This window comes from Phalaenopsis equestris, unplaced genomic scaffold, assembly GCF_001263595.1.
Source record: "Phalaenopsis equestris unplaced genomic scaffold, ASM126359v1 Scaffold000803, whole genome shotgun sequence".
NCBI lineage: Eukaryota > Viridiplantae > Streptophyta > Magnoliopsida > Asparagales > Orchidaceae > Phalaenopsis > Phalaenopsis equestris.
The window spans coordinates 529,068-547,822 of record NW_018165243.1 but is presented as its reverse complement, the minus strand read 5'-3'; the positions used below and the strand labels follow the sequence as shown (position 1 = coordinate 547,822).

Below are 18,755 nucleotides of genomic sequence, written 5' to 3'. Positions count from 1 at the left end.
TGAAGGGGAGAGGGAGAGGGAGAGGGAGAGGGAGAGAGAGGGAGAGAGAGAGAGAGAGCTTGAGAAGCTAGGCGAGATGTTGAAATCGCCACACCTTATAACGATCGCCTCGATTGTTCTTGGCTGCGTCGCCGCTTTCTTCCTCGGCAAGCATTGGTCGGAGGGATCCCAGCAGCTCATGTTCTTCTACAGCAGCACTGGGGCCAGCGAAGGCCATGTCGCCATTTCTCCTAACGCAAACCGCACATTTGACATATCCTCGCTCATCTCCGATGGGTCTACTTCTCCGCCGCCTCCTCCGCCGCATCCGCCTCCGCCGCCGGCGGCGGCAGCGGAGAGGTTTGGGGTTGTGAATGAGAACGGGGAGATGAGCGATAGATTTGATACTGGGGCGTTAAATACAGATCTGGTGGAGAGTTTGGGGATGGGGAACGAGACGGAGGAGGCGAGTGGGGAGCAAGAGGGCGCCGGTCGGGTTGTTAGGGTTGCGAAGTTCCGATCCTGTTCTACGATCAAGAGCGAGTACATTCCTTGCTTGGATAATTGGGAGGAGATCAAGAAGCTTAATTCAACGGAACGAGGGGAGAAGTTCGAGCGGCATTGTCCAGAGGTGGGGAAGGGGTTGAATTGCTTAGTTCCGGCGCCAAAGAACTACAAGACCCGGATTCCTTGGCCGAAGAGCAGAGACGAGGTCGGTTGATTGAAGCTTCAGCTTTCATTAAATATTCTCAACTAAAAAGTGTTATTTCCTTTAGTGGTTCCCGCAGTTGTCTGACTGAGGCTTAAGAACTGAAAGATTTCTAGACAGTGAGTGTGAAAAATGCGTCTGCGTTATTCCCTCTAACAGAAAGACTCAGTATTAATCATTGTATTTCTTCTCATTCTATTTCTTTACTATTTCTTTACGTTTTACCTGTAGTTTTTTAATCCATTTCACATGAGCTCCTAAAGCTGTGCTTAGGATTAGGTGGATATATTTAAGAGCTTGAACTCTCAATCAACGAGACATTGGCTGCTTTCTACGAATGGCCTCACTATTTTTATCTTTGGAGTAACCTCCTAGGAAGTCACCAATTCCAATAGTGCTTCCCTCATGTGCTTAACTTTGAAGCTTCTGAAAAATTTCAACCATACCAAAATACAACTCGATGTGTAAGGCTTTAAATGGTTTCATTATTTTAAGAGCCTGAACTCTCAACCATTCAGACATTGTCTGCTTTCACTGAATGGCCTTGCTATTTTTTTCTTTAGAGTAACCTCCCAGGGAGTCACCAATCCCAGGAGTGCTTCCCTCATGTGTTTAACTTTGAAGCTTCTTATAAAATGTCAATCATTCACCAAAATGTAGCTCGACGCATAGGGTTTTTTTTTATTTTATATAAAAATTATGCTTTTAATGATTTTTATAATAGATTAAATACTAAAGATGGTGAAAAATATATGTATAAACAATCAAACAAAGAAAAAGTAAAGATTTAATTCATGTAAAGTGTATTAAAGATGAAAATTAAAAAGCATTTTTCTTAGAGGAAGATATTCAACATAGGTGAGTGCACTATTTTGATAAATTTTTAATGAAGTTTCTTAATTTTCAATGAAATTTCTGAAAGTATGATCAAATTTAGTGATCTTAATATCATTAATAATAAAAAAAATGTTTTATTTTTACCTTCACATTAGTAAAAAAGAAGTTGATGAGTCTTTAAAGAAAATTAAGGAGGGAAAATCGGTAGGACTTAATGATGTCCCAATTGAAGTGTGGAAATATATAGGAGATTTAAGAATTTCTTGGCTTACTATGCTCTTTAATATTATTTTAAATACTAAAAAGATGCTTGATGAGTGGATGAAAAGTATTTTGGACCCCATTTTTAAGAATAAAGAGGATGCACAAGAGTTTATAAATTATAGAGGAATTAAGTTGATGTGTTATAGTTTAAAATTATGAGAGAGGATAATTGAACATAGGTTAAGTGGTGATATAAATATTTCTCATAATTAGTTTAGATTTATGCTGAACATGGCTATTATGGAAGCTATACATTTATGGAGAGTTTTGATGGAGAAGTACAGAGAAAATAAGGAGAATTTACATATAATTTTTATTGATTTAGAAAAATCTTACAATAAGCTTTGTTTTAAAAGGCGGGCAAGCTCCAGGGCGAGGCGTAAGCCTATTCGTATCAAGCCAGTGTGGGGAGCATAGAGCTCAGAAGGCTTACGCCTGGGAGCACTCAGAGTGCAATTTGCGCCTCATGAGACGTACGCCCAATCTATTAATCAAATAAAAAGAAAAAAAAACCCTAATTTTTTATACTTACTCAATCCACATTGATTCAAGGTCTCCTCTCAGACTCGGTCTCCCACACCCTCTGCTTCTTCCCTCACACGCAGAGACACAGAAGAACTTGTCGCCATTTGCTTCGTCCCTCTCGCAGCAGGCGATCACGCTGTCTGCTTCGATGTGCACGCAGACGATTCTGCCATCAGGCTTCTACTTCGTCCCTCCCGGCTTCTTCCTGCAGAGGCGATCCCTCGACTACCTCTCTGGCAGGCAGGTAGATCATGCTCACGTACTCAGGCGCAATTCCTGCTCTTTTCTGCACCCGTGCTCTCTCGCAAGCTCAACCCAATTCATTTGGTTAGAGGTTCATAGTGTTTCACGATTTTTATTATTTTACACTATGGCTACAACGAGCTTAGTGTAGCTACAGAAATTTCACCGTAGCTACAGTAAACTGCATAATTTTTTTTTCATGTTTGCAATGCTAGAGACATATTCTTAATATTTATATTTTTTATTTTTTTTATACCGTGGGGCTTATACCCGACGCCGTAGGGCTTACGCCTCGCCCCATAACAGCTAAAATGCCCATCCAATGCTCACACCTTTTAAAACATCGACGACAAGCTTCCAAGAGAAGTCCTTTGAGGAGTTCTAGAGAGGAAAAGTGTTGATATGACTTATATTCAAGTCATTAAAGATATGTGTACTATAGTTGTCACTTTTGTTCGAATAGAATGAGGATTGACCAAGTATTTTTCTATTTTAGTTGGATTACATCCGGGACGGCTTTAAGCTCATATCTTTTTGCTTTAGTTATGGACATTCTTACTGGACATTTACAGAGCTTTTCACTGATGATATTGTTCTCATGGATAAGACTAGAGGAAGTGTTTAGGAAAAACTTGAATTATGGAGGTCTACGTTGGAGTCTAGAGGCCTTCTTGCGAGTAAATCTAAAACTGAATACATGGAATGTAATTTTAGTAGTAGTAGCTCTAATGCAGAGTTATAACTATGGGTGATCAAATCATTAAAAGGTGTAATCGTTTTAGATATCTCAGGTCTTTTGTTCAAAGTGACGGTGATATAGATGGGGTTGCTATTATTAGAAATCAAGTTGGCTGGTTGAAGTGGAGGAATGCATCATGTCTATTGTGTTATAAAAAAGTGCTCCTTTGACTAAAAGGAAAATTTTGTAAGATGGTGGTGAAACTTGCAATGCTTTATGGCACATAATGCCAGCCTTTGAAATGGCAACATAAAACAAAATTAAGTGTTGCTAAGGTGTGAATGCTTAGTGGATGAGTGGCGTGACATTTAGTGACAAGATGCGAAATGAATGTATCCGTGATAGGGTTGGTGTAGCTCCAGTGGAGGACAAAATTAGAGAGAGGCGTCTTTGATGTTTTGGTCACATTACATGTCGAGCATTTGATGATTCTGTTGGGAGAACATATTTATTTTAGATTACACTTACGTTAAGAAAGGTAGAAGTAGACCCAAAAAGACTTGGGCATATTGTATTAAAAATGATCGTAATCTGTTAGAATTAAATGAAACAATGACACTCAATAGGATGCAATGGAGGAAAAGGATTCATGTTGCCGACCTCCTTTGTGGAATAATGGCTGTTATTGTTGTTGTATAAAAGTTTTCATTATCTTCGTACTTAAGCAACTGCCATCCTTGCATTATTTTTAACACAAAAATTTTCACCAGGTAGACGGGGTTTTAAAGGTAGGTTGTACAAGTTAAAGACAATGTTGTCACATAGCATTTTGTCTTAACTACTCTTATGGCATAACACTATACCTATAGGATCTCTTTTTTTATTTTATAAATTTATTTTAAAATGTTCTTGTTGGGGAAATAAGAAGCACTATATGAAATGATCTTTTTAGGAGTTGAGGATACTCTTCTCAAGGGTCTTATTGTCAATGAGAAGTGGTTTTTGAAGCTTTCAAATACTCTTCATAGTCTACCCCAAATGAAGGCTTTTGTCAAGACTAGGTTTCATAGGGCTTGTTTTTTTTATTCTACAACACTAGATCAAGCTTGGTGTATGCTATTTATTCTTCGAGTCTAACTTGTAAGTTAGATGTCTATACACGTTCATCCAAATTGCGGTTGAACTTCTAGGTATCATTCATTCTCTTTGGCTAATTTGTCTTGATTATATTTTCGGTTCTTTTTGTAAGGTGCTCAGTTTAAGGCCTTTTTTTTAGTATATCATATAAAATTTGACGTTTGCTCAACAATTGGATTCATTGGAGGAAAATATTTAAGTTGAGATCTGACTCAATTACGTTCTTCCATCAAATGTCTTGTATGTCCAACAATACTTTGATCGTGATCTTTGCCATTTTTTAGATAAAATAATCTCTTGTTATTTGTTATCCTTTTACTTTTTTTCTTTTCGTTTTATTATATCTTTGAAATAGGGGTTTTTTAGAATACTAACTCTCACATCCTTCGGATATAGTAGGAGAGCATTATTTGTGAAGGTAATCTCATTGCTTGATAATTCTTCTCTATCTAAGCCTCGAAGCCATATCATTCTTTGCGCTAATGATCCAAAGGTGTGGGTGACAATTTAGATTATTAGTTCTATCACCTTCATTTTGAATTTTGATTTTAGAAGTTGGAGCTCCATCTTCTCGGTTTGTTGTAAGATCTTAGTCATATAGTCCTTTTGAAAGAGTATGACTTCTTATTTGTAGTTGAAATGTTGGGACTTTCCCTTTCTTCACCTTTGATGTTGGGTTTGTTCTTAAGGAGTTGCATTCCTCGTCTTGTTCTGGTCTGTGTTGAAGGTGGAGGTAGTAGTAGCTTCACTAAGTTTCACCATCTAATTATATACCTGCTGATACTTTCATCCTTTCCTGTATTGAATGCAAGGCCAATTATCAACACTTTTTTTTGAGGCTTTAGTTAACCTTATAATGATCAAGCCCTTTAATTCAATGAATTTTTTGTACAAACTTTTATGTAACTTAAGGTAGTGTCAATCAAGCTATTCATCAACTAATTATGTTTTATGTTGTCATTATCTCCCTTGTTATTCTGAGCAGTTTTGAATTGAGCCCAATACTACTTGAGGTTTCCATTACCACTAAATGTATGTAATTTTGCCACAATATAACCTTTGGGGTATTGCGCCTACTTGTATTCATCATTGGTGCTTGCGTTTTGCTGATGATATTTTAATAGTCATTTGAGAACCCTTTGATGAATGAGATCTTCAACCACCTCCTATTCAAAACTTTGGAAGTGGTTAGATCTTATCAAGCTTTAGCTTGGACGCCAAAGATTGCTTGAATATTGTGAAAATTTTAGGATTGAACCATTTGCAAGTAGCTTGCTTATTTTGGCTTCCTTCTTCTTTGTATTAGCTAGTTCCTAACTTAAGCCCTCATAACCTGGCGTAAGCCCTCTTAAACCCATGACAGTGCGTCAGCCCTCATAACCCATTGTAGCGGGCTTTGAAAATAGCAACGAGCTATATACACTACATATGTCCTTATAGAAATTTTAGAGTTGATATAATCAATCAATGCATGATAACATGCAAATTTTCACAAGAAAATGAACTGTAATCACAAATAGTTATTTAATATTAACGATAAAAATAGGAAACATATGAAATGCAGTTCCATGATAAGAGTTTCTACCAATAATTGATTAACCCCCAAAAGCATTAGAATTGATTAAATTTTTTCCACTAAAAGGAAGTATATTGCAATAGATCTCGAAGCCAATCGCACTTTCAACTTGTAATTTGAACTAAAATTATTGGTGATGGGCTTGTCTCTTAAGGAAGGTTTTAAGATCTTACACCTGATCAAGTATCATTATATGAAAATAGATGAATAAGGAATATTTGACTTTCAAAGCAGGTTTTTTTGTTTGTGTCATAAATTATTCTAAATCTCAAAATACAAATTTTTGTAAGCCGTATTTGATAGGCACTGTAATAAGAATTGCTGGACAAATTTGAAATGGAATTGCAAAGATGCACCTTCAAGTCGGATAGAAGGAATATGATAGAACCCGCTGGAACACAATATGTACTATAAGAAGATTTGTAGGAAATAGGAGCATATAAACAACCGTGATACTGCTTGTACAATACGAAGCCATAATAAATAGCCATTTTTGTAAAATGTTAGAAAGTCCAAAAAGAGTTATTGATTATCCAAATCCATTCTTAGAAACTAAATTTATTTGACATGTTTCTTCCAACTTATTATAATTTGAAGTTCAAAATATCAAAGTATAAATTCAAAATGGTATTTTGCATTTTCGACAACTTTGGACTGTTTTTATCACTAGGCTTGGGCATTCTAATGAGGTGAGATTGAAGATGCAAGATGATTTTAAGCATGGGAACAATGCTTATTAGGGCAATCAAATTTACCTTTGAAGGATTCAATTACAAACATACATCAGACAAGGACAGAAGATCCACCAAATTTAGAAATTATGTTGTAATTGATTGAACATGATGATTATAATTCAAAGCTCATTCAAAAATCAAAATTTAAAATTCAAATTAATTTTCTGTATTGTTCAACAATCAATGATTTTAAACTTGCATCAGCATGCCTTGATAGGCTTAATCAGGTGAGAGTGAAGTTTCAACACAATTTCTTATGAGGAATCATTCTCCCCTTTGAGAAAAAGGTTGGATAAATTTTAAGAGAGAGGGAGAAGTCACTATCGAGGGTAAAATTTGAGCATGTGAAAGATTTCCGTTGCAGAATATTAAAGTTATAAATGTTTGCGGTGGTGAAATTCTAGCGATGAATCAAACACCAGAGGTCAATATTATTTATCCAACCTTTTCTCAAAGGGGAGAATGATTCCTCATGACCCATAGGCTAGTTTGGCAACAACAGGGACTAGTTCTCCTTGGCTACTTGTTTTACTCTTTCATGGATGAGGCGATGGAGGATGCCCTCATACATAATGTTTTAGTTCAATATTATTCATCCAACCTCTCAAAGAGGATAATGATTCCTCAAGACCCATAGGCTAGTTTGGTAACAACAGGGACTAGTTCTCCTTGGCTACTTGCTTTATTCCTTCAAGGATGAGGAGATGGTGGCAGCCCTCATTTAGAATGTTTAAGGGATGCAGAATTGTGGTCTAGGTTGACTTAATAGCCTGATTAAGTTTGAATTATTTAATAAAATTTGTCTTTTTCTGTTTTGGACACTCCATTTGAATAGGTTCTTATTCCAATGAAACATCTAATTTTCCAATGCTCATAGGTTTATGTAGAAAATGATTCATATTTTTTTAGCATTCTAGAGACTTTGTTGGGAGTGTTACACTAGTAATACTAGAATCAAAGTAAAAATGGTAGATGACCACGTGGTGATTTAAATTGAGACAAGTTCTTAAATGTAGACCACCATAAATTTTACTTTCTTGTAGGCTGTAGCATTATAGGATTTGCTATATATGTTCAATTTGTCCCCTATTGCTGAGCAATTGAGTTATTGTTCAAGTGGTGAAATAGTATAATCGAAATTTTGAATGTTTACTGATGCTAAGATTGTTTTCAACCTAAAATTATTTCAGAGAACTTTTTTCTATGTAATTTTATTAATATCTCATTGAGATTTTTTTCTAACCAACATGATGATTTTAGATTTGGTTTAACAATGTTCCTCATACACGTTTGGTTGAAGATAAAGGTGGGCAAAATTGGATCATAAGAGATAAAGATAAATTTAAATTTCCTGGAGGAGGAACTCAGTTTATACATGGAGCAAATCAGTATTTAAATCAAATATCAGAGGTATTTAATATCTTCAAAGCTTTTGCTTTTATAGTGATTTAGATTATTGTTTTATATCTCATAATTGGATTATGCTAAATTATGCATCATCTTATATATTTTTACGCAGATGGTTTCAGATATATTGTTTGGTTCTCATACTAGAGTTGTTCTTGATGTTGGATGTGGTGTAGCTAGTTTTGGCGCATATTTATTTTCAAAAAATGCAATCACCATGTCAATTGCCCCGAAAGATGTTCATGAGAACCAGATTCAATTTGCTCTTGAGCGTGGCGTGCCGGCAATGGTAGCAGCTTTTGCAACACGGAGGATGCTTTATCCAAGCCAGGCATTTGATCTAATTCATTGCTCACGATGTCGGATAAATTGGACACGAGATGGTATACATTATTATCTTTCTTTTTTCATTCACCAATTTTATAAATATGCTAAGCACTGAATTAATGCTACTTTTATTTCGAGTGCATTGTCTCTGTGTTACTTTGCAACAGATTTAATGATTGAGCCTGAATCTACAAATGCTTTGTATAAAGATTTGATTTGCTTCATTTAGTTTTTTTCTTATGAATATTCAAATTTAATTTTGGATTCTCTGATTAATATGCAATTTTCCCATGGAATATTAGTTTGTCGTAAATCTTTTGTTTTGTGCTCTGAAATTGCAAAACATTGCCCCTGTAAGCTTATCTTTGGTGATGATATTATAGGTGATTCTTTAGCGTGTTATACTGGTACCATTTTGAGGCTGAAGCTGCTTAGTTTTATTTGAGGCATTGAATCTTAGGGTCCTGCAATGATTTATGGGAAGAGAGAGATGTTTCACCTGAATATGATAGCAATACTTGCTGTGCTGTCTTTTTAACACAATAAATCATTGGCAATCCTAGTTTTAATGTGACGAGAAATATGGTATTGGAATTGCAGATTTTTATAAATTTGATATCTTAATTTTTTGAGATGGGAATAAATCGATGTAAGGGCGAATAATGAGAGGTGAAGAGAAAAATAACATTTTGAGAATCATGATAATGAATCCCTCAGGGGCCTGGAGAACTGAAATAAGAACCTTAAGGGGATGGGGATAAGGAGGAAAATAAGAACCTCATAGATAAGATAAGAGCCATCATGACTTATTAGGAGAAGAGAATTTACCAAAGAAAAAGCTATATTCTGCTAACTATTTTAATTACATGGCCTTGAATTAGTTAAAATAACACACCTTATTCAAAGTGACAAAACAATCCATGAATAAGTAAAAAATATTAAATTAATCATAAATGAAAATTGTATTTAACCTCTAATGATTTCTTAAAAGAAATGAGGGCAAAGGCTTAGGCACGACCAAATGAATAACACCGATCAAATTGAAAATATAACCCCACTTAACAATCGATTGTAGCTGTTTGCCACTATTGGTGGTGAAAACTGATGATCGACGATGGCGGCAGACGACATTTGTGAAGGTGAACGGTGGCAATGAATAGGGGCAGTGGTGCCACCTTAATTGGTGTTTTTCATTTATAAAAATATAAAAATTCTGAGAAATTGTTCCAAAAAAATTTTTGATTTAGTTTGACACTTGAAGAATATAAAAAGGGGGATGGAGATAAGTAGGAAAATAAGAACCTCATAGATAAGATCAGAGCCATCATGACTTATTAGGAGAAGAGAAAGTGCCAAAGAAAAAGCCATATTTTGCTAACTATTTGAATTACATGGCCTTGAATTAGTTAAAATAACATGCCTTCTTCAAAGTGACTAAACTATCCATGAATAAGTAAAAAATATTAAATTAATCATAAATAAAAATTGTATTTAACCTCTAATGATTTCTTAAAAGAAATGAGGGCAAAGGCTTAGGCACGACCAAATAAGTAACACTGATCAAATTGAAAATATAACCCCACTTAACAGTTGATTGAGTGATATTGACTTCGGTCTTTAAGTTGGAGATCTAAGGTTTGAAATCCTTTTCAAAAAAAAAAAAAAAAAAAAAGAGCGCAAAATAACTGATGACTAAGGATTAAGAGAGACTAGTTGAGCTGCTTCATAATGTACAACATCCTCTTTATAAGAAGCTTCTGATGTTATGATTGGAAGTGTTCTTTAAGCTTTATTGAGTCACAATTATTCAAATCTGATTTAGTAGAAGCCCAAGATCTTCCAAAAGCAAACTCATATTTTTAAAAATCAAGAAAAATATATTGTTATTAAAATTGGAGACACCAAACTACAAATAGTATATTTTTTATTTAGATAAAAATTGGATGTTGGAGGAAGATTATAAGGTGATTCTATGAGAGATTGTACATATAATATAGATTAGTGGTTATGTATGCAAATCTTGGAAGTATAATTAAAATAATTAAAATAATTAGGATGATATTATGGAATTATAAATGTTATAGATTGTTATTGTTTTAAGATATGTTGACAAGGTTGGCTAATTTAAATTCTTTTATTTAGCCAAATCGGGTGTGGAATAAGATGACTAGTTTCATTAATAAGATTATTGTGGAAGTAGTAGGGGTTTGGAAATAGATGGCGTACTAATACGATAATTTGATAGTAGAATGAGATCCAAAAGATAAATAGAAAAAAAATGCTATTAAAGAGTGACGTATTTAAATTATTAAGGCTTACATAGATTATAAGAAAGCTAGAGTTCTTACAATGAGTATAGCAAGCATTGAATTTTCTTTTGATAATTTATAATAAAAATAGTAGCAAGTATTGAAACATGCATATGTTCAGTGGCTAAATCAAAAGAAAAGAGATCTATAGACTTTAATCAAGTTAAATGCACTTGAATTGAATATAATAGGACATTAGTTAAATATTAAAAAAATAAAGAATTAAGAATTATTAAACAAGAGTTTTAACAAAATTATTTAGAGGATTATAATGAAAAATAATGGCATGTATCCTAGATGAATTCATAAATGTGAACTTGGAAGACGATGCATAAAAGTAAGGTTCTTGGTTCATATGAGATGCAAATAGTGTGGAATGTTGTAGTTATTTGATTTACAATTTATTTCATCAAAACATTTAGAATATGGAAGAATGCGATTACGTTTGGTTTTTAAATTTGATTGACTGAAACAATGAGATGCGTCATAAATATTATTCAGAGGATGTTATAGTAACTTATATGTAAACTTACACATTTGCAACTAAGTCGGCTATATTGTATGAATTAGAAAGTGGGACGGTAAACAATTCATTGATAGTTAAGTTGATGATGGTGAAAACGAGAACCTTGTGGTGCATGGGGTAAAATTATAAGTAATAAATCAAAGCATTTCATATTAGATAAAATGTTATCTTTCACAACAAGATAAATGAAAATAAACTTGAGTGTTTCAGCTATGGTCAACAAAGGCTAACAAATGCGCAAATTAATCAGTTTAATAAAACTAATGTTGAAGGAATATTAATTATTTGTCTTGGATATTTTTAAAATATATGCATTTTTAATTCAAAGTAATTAGATTGCAAGCATTTTAAAAATACGAATTATTTGGTTGGATACAAAATAAATATATTGATTTTTTTTGGTGTCATGTTATGTTATAGTGTGCGGTGTTGGATGGGAATCATGAGTGTCTTTAGTGCAAGATATGAAGAATATGTATTTCAAATCTCTTAAAGCCCATGCATTTCTACTGTGTTTTAAATAATCAAATACCGTAGGAAAGTGTTGATCAACATATTTGATTAGGAAGAAATTTATTTTCTTTCCTCATGATATAGTTTCCCATATATTATTAATTTATATTTTTTATGTTTTTTTTTTTGGCGGAAATCCTAATTTAAAAGTATTATAGTTTCCTATTTTGTTGACCGGTATGGTAGACACACTATTATATATATATAGTAAGGTGTAATGCGTTAGTATAGAGTAGAAGTAAAAAAATATTTTTTCAGATAATCACATGGTATTAGCGACACTGTCTTCTCCTACATGAGAAGACCACAGAGCTTCCTTCGTTCACTTTTGTGGTTCGGTCTCTCCTGTGGATTGTGTCGCTCCTACCACAAGCAGTGCGACGTTCTTCATCTTTTTGGTCCGCATCATCTCATTTTTTCCTCTCATTCCCAACAGAGGACAATCACCAACTCTTGCACTCTGATCAACTACAACTCTGGAGCGCTTTCTTTTTCGAATTTTAGCTGAATGCAATCCGCAACCTCATTCCTTCAATTCAAACACATCATAGGTTGTAGATCACAGATCGTTCACCTTTTGTTTGAATGCACCCAGTTCAGCTTCACTTCTCTCGTAGGCACAAGTCGCAGACCTCGCTCAAACGCTCTGTTCGAACATTTTTAGAGCAATTATGAGATCGATTTGGTCTGCCTTAGCTGCCCTCTCACGAGTTGCCAGCTTACAAATTCTCGTCCTATGTTGAACTCAGAAAACTGAGAGCTGCACACTTCCCACTAATCCCTATTTGCTCATTAGTCGAGCAGTCAAATTAAGGATCCTCTCGCTTTCATTCTAGTAGCAAGTCTCTTTTATTCAAACTCTATAATCTTATTATGATCAAACACAACATGTCCTCACAATCTTCTTCCTCAGAGGTCACCTATAGATTCAAGCCTACTTCTTCAGTCCCTATCATACCTGATAATTATCTCACCTAGTCGGGAAACGTAAACAGAATAATCATAACTTTTTTTAATGGTCACGGTACGTTTTCATGTACATCTATGTTAGAGGGAAAAACATACATCTAGCAAGCGAAAATTTGGCTCCTGAAATGATAGATTCTAAATATCGGGCCAGAAAAATTTTATGATCATGAAGATTGGAGAAAACATCCTACTTTATAGGATGCGAAGGAAATATAGGAGGTTGCACGTAAAACCTACTATAGTACTAAAAACTTCTCAAAATTATTTGAGGTTGAGACAAGAGTACATGAATGTTACTTTATATTTCAAGATCACACATTGTTGGCTGTATTTGGACATATATGAGGTTTATTCTTGAAAATGTTCCAATGACTCTGCCTTTTATAGGAGGATTATTGAACAAAAAAGGATCATGAAATTCCTCCTTGGCCTAAATAAAGTTTTAATTGAAGATAAGGGGAGAATCATGAGAATTAAACCCATTCGTTACCTTCAAGAGGATTTTTCATAAGTTCGAAGTGAGGAGACCAGATAGAAGTCGATGATGACAAACAATCACACGTCACCCTATGTTAAAGGATCAATCTTGTATACACAAAAATTTTTCTCAAAATAACAAGCCCAAGAAAGGTCGGTCATGGTGCGATTAATGTAAAGAATTTGGTCATGTGAAGGAAAAATGTTGGAAATTATATTAAAAATCTACAAATTGGAAGCTCCCTGATGGAAGATATGATAGGGAGAACCATGCAAATGTTGTTGTCACAACCAAAAATATTTCAGAATTCAGTCCGTTCATCAAGGAACAAATTGAGGCACTGTAGAGAATGTTCAACAATAGTTCCAATTTTGGACAAGCATCACAATATTTTATCCAACAGCCTATCAACCTGTTAGCATATTATTGACCTCGCTTTCGGTCGAGGTGTAGTTTTCCCTCTCCTTAGTAGCGTAGGATCTAGCTGTAGGACCTTTCTGTCGACTATTCCTAGAAAACTAGTGAAAAAGTCATCCCCGTTAGCAATTCTTGACTTTTCTTCGCCGACTTGACATTCCATTTAGTAGTTTTGACCGCTATTGCTTGGCATGTAAGACTACTCTGAAGGAACTCAGAAAGCATTCCTATAGGACTGCCGACCTTAGGATTGACTTTACTCGTTGATTTGGCGCCGCTGCGCTCTTCGCCGTCCTGTTTAATCGAATTTGAGCTGAAATTTTGATAGGATTCGGACCGCGACGAGTTTTTTTTTGACCTGATCGATGACGACGTTGGTCGATGACACCAGATGACGAAACGAACCGCGCCGATGCGTTTGGAACATCGATTTTGTCTAGGAGGATGTTCGTTTCATTGCGACGACGTGTCTTGGGGAAAATACATATTTAAATGTTAATTATAATAATAAATAATATTTTTTTAATTATTATTATAATTAATAACTTATATTAAAAAATTCATAACCTAATTTTATTTTCCCCTCTCCCGTTTCTTCCTCTCGCGCTCGTGGATCTCTACCCTAGTCGCGGTTCGCTCGGTTTCGCCTGGCCCACTCCTTCGTGCCGTAGGAGTCTCGTTCCCGCGCTCGCCTCGCGCACGCGAGACGATCCCTCAACCCACCCCTTATCGTATTTCAATTCTGCGAGGATCGTATCCTCTGTTCTCGACTCTCCTTGCCGCAAAGCGTGGCCTCTGCGAGGATCCTATCCTCTGCGCTCGATCCCTCTGTCGTATCTTCTTAATCATTAATCTCTTCTTAATCATTCTTCTCCTTCTTTATTAGAGCTTGGTTTTGTAGCCCTGGGGGTATGCAAAAAATCTCTGAGGGGGGAAAACTGTCATTTTCTTTTCTCACTTACTTCTTTAGCCTGTTGACTTGGGTTGTTTTCCTCTTACTGTTGGAGGAAGGATTGAAGCGGAGGAGTGCTTTGAAAATTTTTGTGTGGCTTTTCTTTGCTTCAGGGAGGTACTTTCTCCCTCTGTGCCTTGTCTTTCTTCGATTTTCTCTCTGCCGAACCCCTTAGCTTGGTGCAGTGGACGATACAAGATGTTTGCGTGAGATTACACTTATATTTTTGAAATACTTGGTACTCAAGCATCTAGAAATGGAAATGTGAGTATGTTCTAGGAGTTAGACTTGATTACTTGCTTAAAGTGGTGAAGCTATGACATGTTTCTATTTATTGCAGCATATTTTTATTGGTATGATTACTTCCTTAAAATGGTGAAACTAGGCATGTTTCTATTGGAAGCAATTAGGAGGGTTGAAACATGGCTTTGAGACAATGTTAGCTCCTTTTGCAAGCATGTTAGGATATGTATCATGAAGTTTTTCATTTATTCTTATCTAGCATGAGACATTGGAAGATTTTATTTGGTCTTTCATGCATGTGGAAGGCTCGGTTTAGCATCTCAAATTTCTTATGCATGTTATGAAAAGTTCACTTTGATTTAGGAAAGGTTCGATATTTTGCTTTAATAATTTGGTTTGGCTCCTCGAGGGGGGTATCTGTCATGCTTGGATGTTTGAGGGAAGTCGATTCATGCTTAGAACGATTATATTAGTGGCCTAAAAATACTTTCCATGACACTGTTATAGTTTAAAATCTATTTTGGCTCTATATACTGATGTTTTAAAGGCACGTGGACTGTTCTTTGACCTTGAATGACTCGGTTTTGGGTTTTTGTTGGTGCTCGGTTTGCATTTCAGGAGCATGGGATGTTGATTTTTATTGAGACTTTGGGTCTTGACTTTCGTTGAGGTGTTGAAGCTCTTTTACTGGCTTTGAGAGTTTTTGTTTTGGCCCTTGTTGGTTTTCGGTTTGCTTAAAAATGACTGGGTTTGGATTTGCTATCATATACTGCATTTGATCAGCCTTTAAAGCGTTGATTTGATCTCTTTAGGGGCTCAATTTTTTACCTTGGAAGGGTTGGAGGCTCGGTTCTGGATTGAGAGCTTGTCTTGGGTATGTGAGCTTTACTTGTTAACCTTGAGGAATTTATTTTGGCATGATTTGGGAGCTCGGTTTGCTTGTTTTAGCTCCTACCCGAGAGGTAGCTTGGGAGCCTGATTTGGTTCGTTCTTAGTCCTACCCGTGAGCTTGTTGGTAGGTCATTTGGTTTGGTTTTGGCCCCTGCTGGGCTCGGTTTTGGCTTGTGTTGGACTCGGTTTCAGCCATTTACTGGCTGTGGTTTTTGGCCTTAGTTGAGGGGCTCAGTTTGGCTCGTTTTAAGCCCTTGCCCAAGGGTCTGGCTTGTTGGGTGGCTGTCCTGTATTCCTCCTATTCATACCCGTGAGCCTATTGAGGGATTGCCTGGGACGGTATGACTCTTCTTGTTGAGTTTGAGTGGCTTGAATTTTATTGTTGAATCAAGTTTGTCATCCAAAAAATTATAATAATTTTAGTTAGCCTCTTATGTTTGTCAAGAGAGCATAGTAGTCACTGGTGGTTCTTTTGGTTTCCTTAGCCGTGAGCCTCTTTTGACCATGTTTCTTGACTTAGCCGTGAGTGCCTTGTTCTGTTGGTGGACTTAGCCTAGAGCCTTGGTGGCTGTTTGCTCCCCTCTATTGACCCCGACCGTGAGCATTTATTTGGTTCTATGGGAAGATTTTAAATTTATTTGATATATGAGGCCATTGATTAATTTGGAAGTTGGAGGATCCTGATTTTTGCATGGGTTTGGGACTACTAGTGGTGATATTCTTCGGGTATTTTTCTTTTGTGAAGTTTGAGAGATTTCTAAGTCTCATTTTGAAAAAAAAACCTTTAGTTGGAATGAATTAATTTCATAAAAGATATCTTTGGGGTTTGGATACCGGCGTTAGGAAGTCATTTTGACTTGGGTTGATCCACTTATGAAAATGTGAGAAAATGATACCCTTTCGGATTGATTCAAAGATCTTCGGGCTTTCATTTTCAGGTCTTTTCGTCACGAGTTTTGAGAGCTGATTCATCCTTCATACTTTTCGATGTTTTAGGTGAATCAATCCCTCCTCTCTCTCACCCCATTTTTGTTCTTTTTTTTTCTTTGCTTCTTGGTTCGGTTTTTTTGATGTTTTTTTGATGCTTATGTCTATGTCCGACACATAAGTATCCACGTATAACCTTTTGCTATCGTGAAACCATCAAGCAAGGTCGCAGGTAGGTCAATTTTGTTTTGGGGCTTAGGGCGGTGATGACAAAGGCACACCGGAGATAAAATAGAATGATATGTCATCCTACGACATCAGGATCCGATTCAGGAACCCGACAAGATCCGATTCAGGAACCCGGTGAGCTGTAGGATGATAGTATCATTCATCGACACAAGACTAGCGGGAGTTGACCCGAACCTTTTTAGGTTGTTGGTAGCCTTATATCCGACAGCGCGATCGACTCGTGGACAACTACTTTTCAAAATTGATAAAAACAAATTTGATAAGAACATATATACCTTTTTCTAAAACAAAAATACATTCACTACAAACAAAATTGATACAACCCACTTGTTGCATGTTTGAAGCCTATGTGCATGCTGAAAATATAAATTTTAAATGCATTTTAAACATCGGTTGTCCACATGTTGATAACCTATTTAGGCTGAGAAGTACCCTCCTGAGTTAGGTTCGATAAGACATCCTTCTAGTTGAGTGACGGACTTTATGCATCTGGGTGACCGAGTAGCCTTCGACGACCATCAAATACTAATATATAGTTGAGCCTAGCCTCGACCCGAGTGCTTGCGGTCCCCTCTTTTCAGACTTTTTCAAATGTTTTTCTTGGAATTTTTGGACAAAACACTCGTGGTCTCTTTTCGGGATTTTCTCGTGTTTTCTACAATTTTCATCGATTTTAATTGATTTGTTGATTTGTCGATTTTCTCACATTTCTCTTATCGTGAGTCTTTTGACGATCTTTTTCGAGATTTATGAGCGATGTTTCTTTAAAGCATTTCAGCCTGCTTCCTCAAGTTTTGCTTCTTGTACCTGTTGTATCAATTACACCTAAGGAACAACGGATCTCCCCGGTATATAGGTCTGTCTTATGTTTACAGTATGTTATTCTCTTATAATCACTTCCCTGCTGTACCTTTTTCTTTTCTTTACACCGCATGTTGTACTGGTTTATTTGCTGCATACTCTACTGTTTGTCCTGTGCTACACATTCTACTGTTATGCTATACACTGTACAACTTCAACATGTTATCCATAAAATATTTGAAGAACTACAACCATAGGGCCGCTGGATTTGATATTATAACCTGACACCATAGAAAACTTAAACTCGTCACAACAAGGAACTTGGAACTAGCGTGGTGGGCAGCACGACCATCTTCAACAGCAGAACATGTCTTCCCCAGCTAAACCATTCCTTTTCTATAAATTAAAACAACAATCCATAAGATTTCGAGGTTGTTCACCTAGCGCAACATAAATCCTCAACCTTTTCGTTAGACATTTGTATAACTCTGCTGTATGATCTAAGGTTTAACTCGTTTTAGGATTCTGAGGTTGTCGTTCGTTACGACCTAAATCCTCACATCTCTTGGGGCCGTTTGTGCGATCGTTTCACACGAATGTAAGCCCCAATTAAATAAAATTGGCAGGATGAAACATTTGAATAATTTCTCCTCAAAACTGAAGCCAAACCATAGAGTTGACTGGGAAGTCATCGAGAATTTCTTTTGGATCTGTGACATCCCCTAGTTCTTCTTTCTTTAGATTCTGTAATTAATGTTCCAAACTTTAGTCATTCCCCTTTCACACCTCTTTGTCCGATTTCGTTGAAAAGTCTCATTCTTTTGAAGTCATTGAAGATGATTTTTTCTGATTTTTATCGAGAGTATTCTTAAGTGATTTTGGTCATTTAAGATGTAATTAACTATAGGGGCTTGCCCTTATAGGAAGCTTTTCCGAACCCAACTTAAAATAAACCTTATTTAATTTTTCATTTTAAATAGGAGAATTTGTCGGCAAATAAAACGGTTTCACAGACCTTTTTTTGCCCGCTACCACTTGGGTTGGATGTGAGTCCCAGATAATC

General features: G+C 36.0%; 1 protein-coding gene across 2 annotated transcripts in view; it reads left to right on the top strand.

The window, feature by feature from the left end:
* Positions 1–18,755, top strand: part of LOC110031363 (probable methyltransferase PMT11) — a 38,819-nt gene continuing 20,064 nt past the window's right edge. Inside the window, exons 1-3 of one of the 2 annotated variants that reach the window (XM_020734528.1) lie at positions 1–691; positions 7,944–8,093; positions 8,203–8,473. In XM_020734528.1, coding sequence (XP_020590187.1) covers positions 77–691; positions 7,944–8,093; positions 8,203–8,473 — 1,036 coding nt within the window. In that variant the 5' untranslated portion in view covers positions 1–76. The remainder of the gene's footprint in view (positions 692–7,943; positions 8,094–8,202; positions 8,474–18,755) is intronic. The other variant, XM_020734529.1, reaches the window with a different exon arrangement.